This window comes from Filicampus tigris, chromosome 16 (assembly GCF_054856515.1).
Source record: "Filicampus tigris isolate MCC_2025a chromosome 16, RoL_Ftig_1.0, whole genome shotgun sequence".
NCBI classification, from domain to species: domain Eukaryota; kingdom Metazoa; phylum Chordata; class Actinopteri; order Syngnathiformes; family Syngnathidae; genus Filicampus; species Filicampus tigris.
In genome coordinates this window covers 18,162,809-18,175,000 of record NC_141232.1, presented here as the reverse complement: position 1 = coordinate 18,175,000, position 12,192 = coordinate 18,162,809, and the positions used below count along the sequence as shown (strand labels likewise).

The 12,192-nt window shown below is 38.4% G+C and overlaps 1 protein-coding gene across 1 annotated transcript in view; it reads right to left on the bottom strand.

Moving 5' to 3' along the window:
• LOC147135058 (uncharacterized) overlaps positions 1-11,894 on the bottom strand; it is a 12,405-nt gene extending 511 nt beyond the window's left edge. The window contains exons 1-2 of the mRNA XM_086055143.1: positions 10,767-11,894; positions 1-5,560 (exon numbers count right to left, since the gene is read on the bottom strand). The exon at positions 1-5,560 is cut by the window's left edge and continues 511 nt beyond it. Coding sequence (XP_085911269.1) covers positions 4,527-5,560; positions 10,767-11,742 — 2,010 coding nt within the window. The 5' untranslated portion in view covers positions 11,743-11,894 and the 3' untranslated portion in view covers positions 1-4,526. The remainder of the gene's footprint in view (positions 5,561-10,766) is intronic.
• Between the last annotated feature and the right edge of the window lie 298 nt (positions 11,895-12,192).

Sequence of the window (12,192 nt, the reverse complement as noted above, 5' to 3'; positions counted from 1 at the left end):
CTGGCAGAGCAGTCCCTGGGTCGGACAGTCCGGCCCGGCTGGATGCCCATTTTTGGGGCGGAGGGGTGGTGGGTGACAAATTAAAAAAAATGGCTGGACTAAGCATGGCCGGGAGTGGATTTTAGTCCGGTCCACTAATTGGCCAATACGACAAAACCAACACCATGGCTTGCAATGGAAGTAAGTACACGCAGCTGGGTTGTTGTGTCTTTCACAACTTAATAACTTGGAGAAGTCTCGGAGCTCAGCTTCTTTTTATTGCGTAAACGGCATTCATTCACAGACGAGTTGAATCACTGATAACATTGAAATTATATCACTCCGCGCACGTTGCGATGCACTGAGGAAATCACAGGGTGAATAAATGTAGGTCTATACACTACATGGGTAAGTACGTGCGTAAGTGGCGTGTTTGAAGCGTGTCCGCAGCGGGTTTGGATAGTAAGTTAGCCAGCTAACTGTCTTTAAATAAACCTCTTCCGTTAGACTTTTATTGATGTTCAGATAGATGTCACCTATGTAACATTTAGTATTCATTTTTATTTTGTCTGCGATTGCTGATTACTGTATATAAGAGTACATTTCAATAGCAAACCCCAGCTTTCTGCTTTCTTTTTAAATTGACACATTTGTTATGATGATGCTTTAAGCAAGAACTCTTTGTACATTGAACAGTTTTGCCAAAAATAGGCCGTGAGCAAGTTGCACATATCTGCTTTCTAAAAATTCTAGGGTAATTTGATCTTGTAAGAACTTCAGGAAGTACAGGTCTATGTGATTTATACATTTCAGTAGCTTTACAAATCGCAGGTCTGAGGAAATCATCCTCTCTTGGTATTCTCACAACTTTGATCTCTGGTGTGGTCCATACATATCAAACTGAACATCGCATACAAACATTTGAAGTTGTATTTGATAAAAATATTTGTGATTTATTTTCAGATCATCAGATTCATCCATGTAAAAGGTTTTATCTAAATGTGAGTTTTGAAGAGCATCCCTATATTTATAACGACATTTTATTTCAAGGACGCCCTTACCACAGCAGTCTCAATGTATTATTCCATCAGGTGAAGCTCCTAAATGAGCATAATCAGACCGCACAACAAACCCTACCTCTGTGACAGTGACATTTGTTTGATATGTTTTAAGAAAATTACAGTATGCAACCTTTGCTTCACTCTCGTTGTCAATATCCCATTTTAAAGCAGGTATATTTAGCTGGGTGTCATATTTCATGACAGACTTTACAAATGACTGTGAACATGACAAATCACCTAAAAATGTACACGCGTTATGGAAAAGGGATGCTGTAATTCTTCCATGGAATGAATGAATGAATGAATGAATGAATGAATGAATGATTTCCCTGTGAGTACAAATCAAAATTGTGAGGGTTTGATTTTTTTCTTCATCTTCACAGCAGTTAAAGTCAGCAACGTGTTTATCCAATTTATTAATAACATTTATTTCATAAAGTCGTTGGATTCACAGGCTTACGGCTATAGATTGCAATCTAATGACGCGTTTCGCTGTTGGCATTAGTACGTGGCTAATGTGGCTCCATTGTCAATGTTTAGTCAAATCTGTAACCATACTGTAGTTTAGTCATTTGTACCCACAATTCAGCACATCGACAAAAATGTATTGTATGGATACTGTTAATAGCTCTTGCTAAATTGGTCACTCCATTTTTATTGACTATTTCAAGTAGTGTCACCGAACACAAAAAAACAAGGACAATGTAGTGTTTGATGCAAGGTTGTCCAAACTCGGTCCTCAAGGGCCGGTGTCCTGCCTGTTTTCCATCTATCACTGCTGCAATGCACCTCATGATCGTTATCAAGCTTCTTCAGAGATTGCTAATGAGCTGATCATTTAAATCAGGTTTGTTGCAGAGCTGGAAAACAGGCAGGAAAGCGGCCCTTGAGGACCGGAGCTGGACATCCCTGTATGCAAAAGAAAAAAAAAAATAAAGGGGAAGTCAACCCAAAACTACAAATAAAATAATCACATTGTTAGTTTGATGTGCTTACTGAGATGCTTAAATATCAAATATGAAGTAAACTTGGCCAACCATCTTTTGAGTAATACTAACGGCTAACTATTTTAAGCACACTTTTGTTGTTGTTTTTTTTTTTTTACGCTTCCAACGAGATTCATAATTAGACCTATAGAGAGTGGTATTTGAACCTGTGACACAAGGGGAAAAAAGAAGCAACAACACCGGAGCAAACACTCGGTGTGGTGTATGTCTCGTACTGTGTTCCACGTATGAGATGCTCTGTATGAAAACACTTCTGAATGGAACTATACAGTCACCTCGAGACCCTGCTCTAGTTGACCTGTTCATATTCTTCTTTACAAATTTATTTAGTGGAGGCGGAGCCAGACCATGGAGTATTTTATATACAAGTATACAATCAAAATATTTTAGTATGTTTTCCCAGCTCAGGAGTTCATATTTCTTCAGAATTTCACAGTGGTGTTATGCGTTGGGCTTTTTATCCAAGATTTTCAAAGACTGTTTGTATGCAATGTCAACAGGCCTTAGTGCGGATTTACATGCCATTGTCCAACTAGTTAGACAATAAGTGATATGTGACAGTGTCATGGCATTTAAGAATAGTTTTGATGAATCAAGAGTTATTTCTAATATATCTAAAGTTAGTGAGATTATATTTCATGTGATTCATTGACCTTTTTACGTGTTGTTTGAACTCTAACTGTGAGTCCAACATGATTCCTAAATATTTGAACTCCTAAACAACCTCGATTCTCGTTCCTTGCACAAATACATTAGGATTTTTATCAGCGCTTCCACTACTTGAAAATAACATACAGACAGTCTTTGATGTATTAAGATATAAATGAGACTGTTCCAACCAGACACATCAGACATGGTGGCTGATAGATATTGTGCAGCTTGATGTTTTGTTTTTGCATGTACATAAACAACTGCATCGTCAGCGTACATCTGACATGTAGCATTAGATGGGAAATTTTCTGGAAGGTCGTTTGTGTACAAGCTAAATAGCACCGGTTCCAAGACAGACCCTAGAGGTACACCAAATGGATTTTCTAATGTTGCAGATGTTCATTCATTCATTCATTATCCATACCGCTTATCCTCACAAGGGTCGCGGGCGTGCTGGAGCCTATCCCAGCTGTCTTTGGGCAGTAGGCGGGGGACACCCTGAATCGGTTGCTAGCCAATCGCAGGGCACACAGAGACAAACATCCGCACTCACAATCATACTTAGGGGCAATTTAGAGTGTCCAATCAACTTACCATGCATGTTTTTGGAATGTGGGAGGAAACCGGAGTACCCGGAGGAAACCCACGCAGGCACGGGGAGAACATGCAAACTCCACACAGGGAGGCCGGAGCCGCTATCGAACCCACGACCTCTGAACTGTGAGGCGGACTAGCTAACCAGTGCCGCCTATGTTGCAGATGTAATATTGTGTATTTTGACACACTGTTTTCTATGATTAAGGTATGATTCTATCCATTTAATTCAACCCAAGGAGAAATATTAAATTTGACAGTTAAGTCATTAAAATACTATGATTTACAGTGTCAAATGCTTTACGCAAGTCAAGAAACACTGCTCCTATCACACCATTACCTCTGCTCCACCTTTGTTCAAATTAGCATGGGCTGTTTTTTTAAATAGAACACAGTAATGATCAGATAGGGCAATATCAGTCACCACAACCCCCGAAATATTAAAACCTTTGGAAATAATTAGATCCAAATATGTGCTCATTATGTGTTGAATTTGTCACATATTGAGAAAGCTCAAAATTGCCCAAGAGGTTTAAGAGTTCTTTAGCATTTCCATTTTTTCAGATTGTCGACATGAATGTTAAAATCATTCAAAAAAACAACATTGTCAAAATCAATGCACACAATCGAAAATAACTTGGCAAAGTCATTAAAAACTCAGTGTTGTATTTTGGAGGTCTGTAAATAGTTACAAATGTTGCTCAATGGGATAATTTGAAACATATTTAAAAGACTCAAACTTCCCATAGGATATCTTCTTGCACTGAAGGTCATTACTGAACAAAATGGCTATTACTACCCCTTCTTTATGCATTCTGGTTTCACTCATGAAGTTTGGAGGGGTGGACTCAATAAGAACTGCTGTACTGTTATCTTGTCCTAACCAAGTTTCAGTTAAAACCATAAAATCAAGCCTGTGCTTGGTAATAAAATCCAACACCTAACATTTAAAAGCGCTAAATTTAATGTGTTAAAAACCCTAGCTTCCTCATGTTTTGGACTGTGACTGACAAGGAATAAGTGTTCAATTTGATCTCGCAGAAATCATTCTGGAAAACCTTCTTCTTCTACCTACATAGTCAACACTTGACAAAACTTCTGGCACATCGGGCCTTGGCTTTTTCTTGGAAAAGTCAGGAGTATTTGCATCGAAAAGCAGACCCAGTGCACGTCAAAAAGCTTTTGGTGCTGAGCTCCTATCAGGAAACTGAAGAAAAAAGGAAAAACGTTTTTCTCAATTGTGCGTTCTAATGTGTTCAGTTAAGCTTGACTTTCGAGAGAAACATTTTCCACAAACTGAGCAGGAAAAAGGTTTTTCTCCACTGTGTATCCTTATGTGGTTTGTTAAATTCGAGTTTTGAGAGAAGCTTTTGCCACAAACTGAGCAGGAAAAAGGTTTTTCTCCACTGTGTGTTCTTGTGTGTTCTGTTAAATTTGACTTTTGAGAGAAGCATTTTCCACAAACTGAGCAGGAAAAAGGTTTTTCTCCACTGTGCGTTCTTGTGTGTTCTGTTAAACTTGACTTTTGAGAGAAGCATTTTCCACAAACTGAGCAGGAAAAAGGTTTTTCTCCACTGTGTGTCCTTGTGTGGCTTGTTAAATGCGACTTTACAGAGAAGCTTTTGCCACAAACTGAGCAGGTAAAAGGTTTTTCTCCACTGTGTGTTCTTGTGTGGTCTGTTAAAGTTGACCTTCGGGAGAACGATTTTCCACAAACTGAGCAGGAAAAAGGTTTTTCTCCACTGTGTGTTCTTGTGTGGTCTGTTAAACTTGACTTCAGAGAGAAGCATTTTCCACAAACTGAGCAGGAAAAAGTTTTTTCTCCACTGTGTGTTCTTGTGTGCACTTTTAAAGACGACTTTGAACTTAATGTTTTCCCACACTGAGAACATTTCCAACATTTGTCGTCAGGGTGACATGCCCTATCACCTTTAGTTTGTTGTTGTTCATCATCATCATCATCATCATCATCATCATCAGTGTCAGGTGAGTGTGATGTCTCATCACTATATGCTTGTGATGTTTTCCAGTGGTCTGTATAACCTTCTGTTATCATGTGTTGATTTGAGCTGTTGCTGCTGCTTGGAGGCTGCGCCCCTCTGTCCCCCTCACTCTCATTCTTGTCTTCCTCTTCAGTCTTTAAAGTGCCAAAGGTTAGTGATGACGTGATCTCCTCCTCCTCCTCTTCCTTTTTGATGTGAAGGGGCTTTTCCTCCTCCTCCTCCTTTTTAATGTGTTGCCCAGGACGAAGATATTTTTCACTGAAGTCTGCAGGACACAAGAAGACAAACCAAGGCTTGAAATAATTTTTTCTTTGATGGGTAATTTTGCCAATCAATGACTTAATTTGAGGATCAAATTACTAATTTTGAGGAGCATTTTTTTCCAGTTTATCCCAGGGACCTGAAGCAAGGGTTTTATAAAATATAATAAATAAAAATATGACAGTATTACAGGGCGGTTGAATGATTCTCTGTACCTGGGAATTGATACTGGTACTCAATGGTCAAGTCAAGTCAAGTGAAATCTAATTATATAGCCCTTAATCACAAGAAAGTCTCAAAGAGCTTCACATGCCCACAGTTGACAAATAGTAACGACATCCCCTGATCTAAACCCGTAGGAGGGCAAGGAAAAACATGGTACCAATTTTACATAATACCATCAGCCATAACGTTCTTATCACCAAACTCTCAAACTTAAATTTTTCAGTTAATGCCATTCAGTGGGTACAATCCTATTTAGAAAATAGAACACAATCAGTCAAGGTAAAAAATGTATTGTCCCACCCTTTACATAATCATTTAGGTGTCCTGGGTCCACTTTTATTGAGCCTTTACATAAATGACCTGCCATCAGTTTGCTCAGGATGTGAGATACAAATGTACGCTGATGACACTGTGATTTATGTGCATGGGAAGGACAAAGAGGATGTGGCAATCAAACTGACTAAAACTATGGAGCATGTGTCCAAATGGCTGTACAACTCATGTCTCTGTTTAATGTATATGTTCTTCACAAAGAAAACATCGGATTTACCAGATCCTGAAGTGTACATAGTAGGGCAGATGATCAATGTGGTAACAGAGCATAAATACCTGGGCATCGTTTTAGACTCCCAGCTCACATTTAAAAACCATGTGAAAAAGGCTAACCAAACAGTTAAATTAAATTTGGTGAATTTTAGCTATATCAGGCAAAGTATAAACCCTGAAGCTGTCAAATTATTTTTCCACGTAATAATTATGCCACACCTACTGTGTCAGCAGCTGGTCACAGGCCTGTAAAACTACATTGAAACCTATTCATTCTGTCTATAAACAGACCCTGAAAGTCCTTGACATGAAATTATATCGTCATCACCATTACAACATGCTGGATAAATATAAACTGCTGAATTGGGAAAACTTTGTTAATATCCAAGATGCCTCTCTTGTTTTTAAAATTTTACATGGCATGGCCCCGCCACCGCTCTCCAACTTTGTAAACCTAAGCAGTAGACAAACTAGATCTGCCTCCTCAATCAATCTCTTAGTTCCTCTCAGGAAAAATGCCTTCAGCCAGTCAGCATTTTCAGTGAGAGCAGTTCAGTTTTGGAACACCATTCCTTTTCACATACGCAATGTTGATTCATTTGGGCATTTTAAAAAATTGTTAAAATCATGGCCACTAGATAATCATCTTTGCACACACAACCACCAGTGATATAACATTTAAATTTTGATCTTCTGTGCTGCCTGCTGTCAATGTAACTCTGTACAATTTGTTGATACTGCTGTATTGTGTGTGGTTGTTGAGGTGTAATGTAGTGTGTGTCCGTATGAGCTTTTCACAGCCCTAGTGTGTGTATATATATATATATATATATATATATATTTACAGACATATATAAATATATACACACATATATATATTTATATATATATATATACATATATACACACATATACACACACATACATACATATATATATATATACATATATATGTATACATATATATATATATATATATATATATATATACACACACACACCCATACATACACACCGTATTTTCCGCTCCGGAGTAAGTCGCACCAGCCATAAAATGCATAATAAAGCGGAAAAAAACATATGTCGCACTGGAGTATAAGTTGCATTTTGGGAGGAAATTGTGCGCTTAGTACACATCATTTTAAAATAATAAACACATAAACTCACCAAAACGATTGTAGATTGCTTAAATAAGTCTTTTATTCATCCCCGACCATATAGAATGTTTCCAAGTCTCCAAAAGTATTTATGTATTCGGTTGTAATTATGTCTTCCTCTCCTCCCTGCTGAGTGTGCTCCTCCTTACGTGTGTGGCTGTATGATGCAATACCCCAGCCAGAGGCAGGCAACTGCCTGTTTGTGGTTTGTTCTTATTCAACCATCGTCTGTAAGTAACTTAGACAATTGTGTGTACTGGTCATGACCATGCAACATTTATATAGGAGCTGAATTGTGGCTGATTGACTGAACATACTAATCGCTATCGCTAATTGTTAGCATAGGCTCATCTTGTTCATGTCTATGAAAATACATGTGTATGTAATGCATAGATTGATAGTATTTTCTGTTTCTTGTGCAGTTTCACAATATAAACAGGCAACTTCGCTGCACACACCTGGAGTCAGTGGAGTTTGTTTGTTTGTTTCTCAACTAGCAAGGCCTGTTAGTTCAATAAAACATTAGACTTTAACCGTTTAAATTATTCATGCATTTTAATAGCTTTTAGGATGTATCTTGTGTTTCTTTATGTTGGTTACAATAACATGTGAAATTATAAAGAAGTAATTGTCATGGCTTGTTAGTGCTGATTTGTATTTATTATGTTTTGTCTCCGCGCGGCACTGTGGACTGGTTAGCACGTCCGCCACACAGTTCAGAGGTCGTGGGTTCGATCCCTGCTCCGGCCTCCCTGTGTGGAGTTTGCATGTTCTCCCCGTGCCTGCGTGGGTTTTCTCCGGGTACTCCGGTTTCCTCCCACATTCCAAAAACATGCATGGTAAGTTGATTGCACTCTCTAAATTGCCCCTATGTGTGATTGTGAGTGCGGATGTTTGTCTCTGTGTGCCCTGCGATTGGCTGGCAACCAATTCAGGGTGTCTCCCGCCTACTGCCTGAAGACAGCTGGGATAGGCTCCAGCACGCCCCGCGACCCTTGTGAGGTTAAGCGGTATCGATAATGGATGGATGTTTTGTCTCCCTCTGCAGGCTCTTTAGCGCTAAAGCGCCTGCAGAGGGAGGCAAAACACAAGTCACAAGTCAGCACTAACAATCCATGACAGTAATGTGTTAATGATTTCACACATAAGCCGCTCCAGAGTATAAGTCGCACCCCCGGCCAAACTATGAAAAAAAGTGACTTATAGTCCAGAAAATACGGTATATGTACACATATAACATACACACATATATATATATATACACACATATACATATATATATATGTACACATATAACATACACACATATATATATATACACACACATATATATATATATATACACACACATATATATATATATATATATACACACATATATATATATATATATATATACACACATATATATATACACATATATATATACACATATATATATATATATATATATATATATATATATATATATATATATATATATATATATATATATATATATATATATATATATATATATATATATACATATACATACATACTAGAGGTGTAACGGTACACTTGGGTGTATTAATACATTTCAGTATGGCATGTTTGGTTCGGTCCACTTATTAGCGCGAGCTTATGCACAGACGCTGACTGTTGCGTGCGAGAGACAAGAGTGGCGGCACAACAGTGAGAGCCAGTAGAGAGCCAGAGCTCGAAGGTCCACGCGTACACTGCGGTCTCCTGTTTGGGAAAATTCTGGCTTTCCTGTTCCCCATCGCCGATGGGGAAAGGTACGTGGATAAGTCTGAAAGTTGTGTGCCGACATTGCTTCATGAAATCGGCGGCTATGTTGCGGCTAGCACGTCTAACATGCACGGCATCATCCGACTGTGAATATTTCTTAGAAGAGGAAGCAAGCAGTCTTTATAGCCCAAAACGCCAAACTTAAATCGCGAGATTTATCATATCGTAGCGTCTTCCAGGAACATGCCGTCAGATGTAGTTTAATTATCACATTTTTATTAATCCAAGTACAACTGCTCGCGCTCTTCTTTCTCCGCTGCTCCACTCACTTGCTGTACGATGCATTCATGAACCTCGGAAACATCACAACTCAGCAACACACAAATCCGACCACAACACAGATAACCCAATTCGTTACAATATGCTGTTGAACATTCAAAGATTTCAATGCCTAAAAAGTGTATACAATTTCATAAAGTCTTTTAAAAATTTTTTATAATATATATATATATATATATATATAACTTTAACAGTTCAAAATCAACTTTTTTTTTCCCCAAATGTAAAAATCATAAATAGTTATAATTGATGTGAACAAATACTGTGTTTATACTTGCAAATAAATTATTTCTCCATCAAAACCATTTTTTCAGTGTTGGTTATGTTGTTTAGATGTTTGAGTTGTCAGAAAAGCAAAAACTATTGTTGTCAAAGTTCAGCTTTAATTTTTTTTTCACAAAAAGCTCATTTTCTAGTCAGAAAAGGACAAATTGGTGAAACTTGGCTATGTTCTACTGCTGATAGCTAAAGAACGGAGAAAGGTAGAAAGAAACTTGTAATGAAAGAAGAGAGTCTAATCTTCCTTTTGGTAGGTTTCCGTGTTCATATAGATGTAGAACACAATATTTTGTGGGCCTTGAAATACCAGCAAAAATCCTTCAAAGCAGCTGGCAAGTTGGAGGTCCTTGCTTGGAAAATGGCTGGCAGTGAATAAGTTAATCGGAATACGTGGCTCCATGTAAACCCGGCTACTGTTAACGTAACTGTGAACATTTAGTACATACCTTATCCCTTATCGCTTTGCATGCTAAATATGTCCTGCTGCGGACGGAGGATGGACCGGCAAAATAGGGTAAAGTGCCCATCTCTGTTCATTTGTATTTAAACCTTTAGGGTTGTGGTTTTCTGTTAAATCTTGGTGATATGTACATTTATTTTTATTTTTATATTTTTATTTCTTTATATTCATGAAGAGCTACTACTTAAAACTAAATATATTCAAAAACAAAAGCTCAAAGCAAAATAAAAATGAACTATAATGAAAAAATCCAAAACTATTATCAGAAGGAATAAAAGTTCAGTATCACTACAAGAATGTACATATAATGCAATCATCCTTGGTGCATTTACTGATGAAGCCTTTTCACTGTTCAAATGAGACACGAAAATTTCATTGATCACTGCTCATCTTATCAACACACTTGTGTCACTTAACCAGACACTTCCAAGAGAATCTTTGGCCACAAACTACCCATGCAAAAGGTTTCTCACCAGTGTGTGTTCTTGTGTGTATTTTCAAGTTTCCCATCTGAGAGAACGTTTGGCCACAAACTGTGCAGGCAAAAGGTTTCTCCCCAGTGTGGCTTCTTTTATGTATTTTTAAGCTTGTCCTCTGTGAGAATCTTTGGCCACAGACTGTGCAGGCAAAAGGTTTCACCCCAGTGTGTGTTCTTGTGTGTCTTTTTAAGTCTCCCTTCCAAGAGAATCTTTGGCCACAATCTGAGCAGGCAAACGGTTTCTCACCAGTGTGCTTTATTGTGTGCATTTTTAAGCTTCCCTTCTGAAAGAATCTTTGGCCACAATGTGAGCAGGCAAAGGGTTTCTCACCAGTGTGCTTTACTGCATGTCTTTTTAAGTTTCCTTTCTGAGAGAATCTTTGACCACAAACTGAGCAGGCATAAGGTTTCTCATCTGTGTGGATTCTTGTGTGTATTTTTAAGCTTCCCCTCTGCAAGAATCTTTGGCCACAATCTGAGCAGGCAAAAGGTTTCCCAACAGTGTGTATTCTTGAGTGCTGTGTCAAATCTCCCTTACGAGAGAATCTTTGTCCACAAATTGAGCAGGAAAAAGGTTTCTCTCCAGTGTGTATTCTCATGTGTAGTTTCAAACGGCTCTTGAAAGCAAATGTTTTCCCACAATGAAAGCATTTCCAGGGTTTGTTGTCAATTTGACATGTCATATCACCTTCAGACTGTTCATCATCATCACAAGCGTGAGGAGCATGTGACAACATGTCGTCACTGTCTGATAGTGGAGCTAAGAGGCCATCTGATTCTGACCCTCCACAGGAGTCTCCATCACCTTCTCTTGTCATGTGTTTAAATGAGCTGCTGCCCGGAGGCTCCGCCCATCTGCTTGCCTCACTTTGACTTTCATCTTCTCTCTTCAAAGGAACATGGGTCAAATGCAATTTACAGCTATGCTCCTGCTCTTTCATAGGGGCAGGCTCCTGTGCTTCCTCTTTCATGCAAGGGTGCTCTGGCTCCTCCTCTTTTTTAACGTAAATGGACTGCCGCTCCTCTTCCTCTACAAAGTGGGGGACTGCTTCATCCTCCTCTTCCTCTTTAATGTGTGGTGGCTCTGGCTCACGCTGCTCAGAAGTAACATCTTCACTGATGCCTGCAAGACACATGAAGACAAACACATGGTATTATGGTTTATATTGTTAATGAAAGCTCAAAGCATTGATTTGGCAAACATTTACACTGGAGGTCAAAATTAGAGAACAATCTACAATTTACTAAATTTCAAGGTCACTGCATAATCATATTTGAAATTATCCAAGCAGGATTAAAAGAGCAATATTTTAACTATATCTCAAGAGTTACATATATCCTGAACGCACAGTATAGCACACTTAAATGACATATTAGAAAAAAAACACTGATCAAAACTAGAGAATGCAATTTCTGGAGAA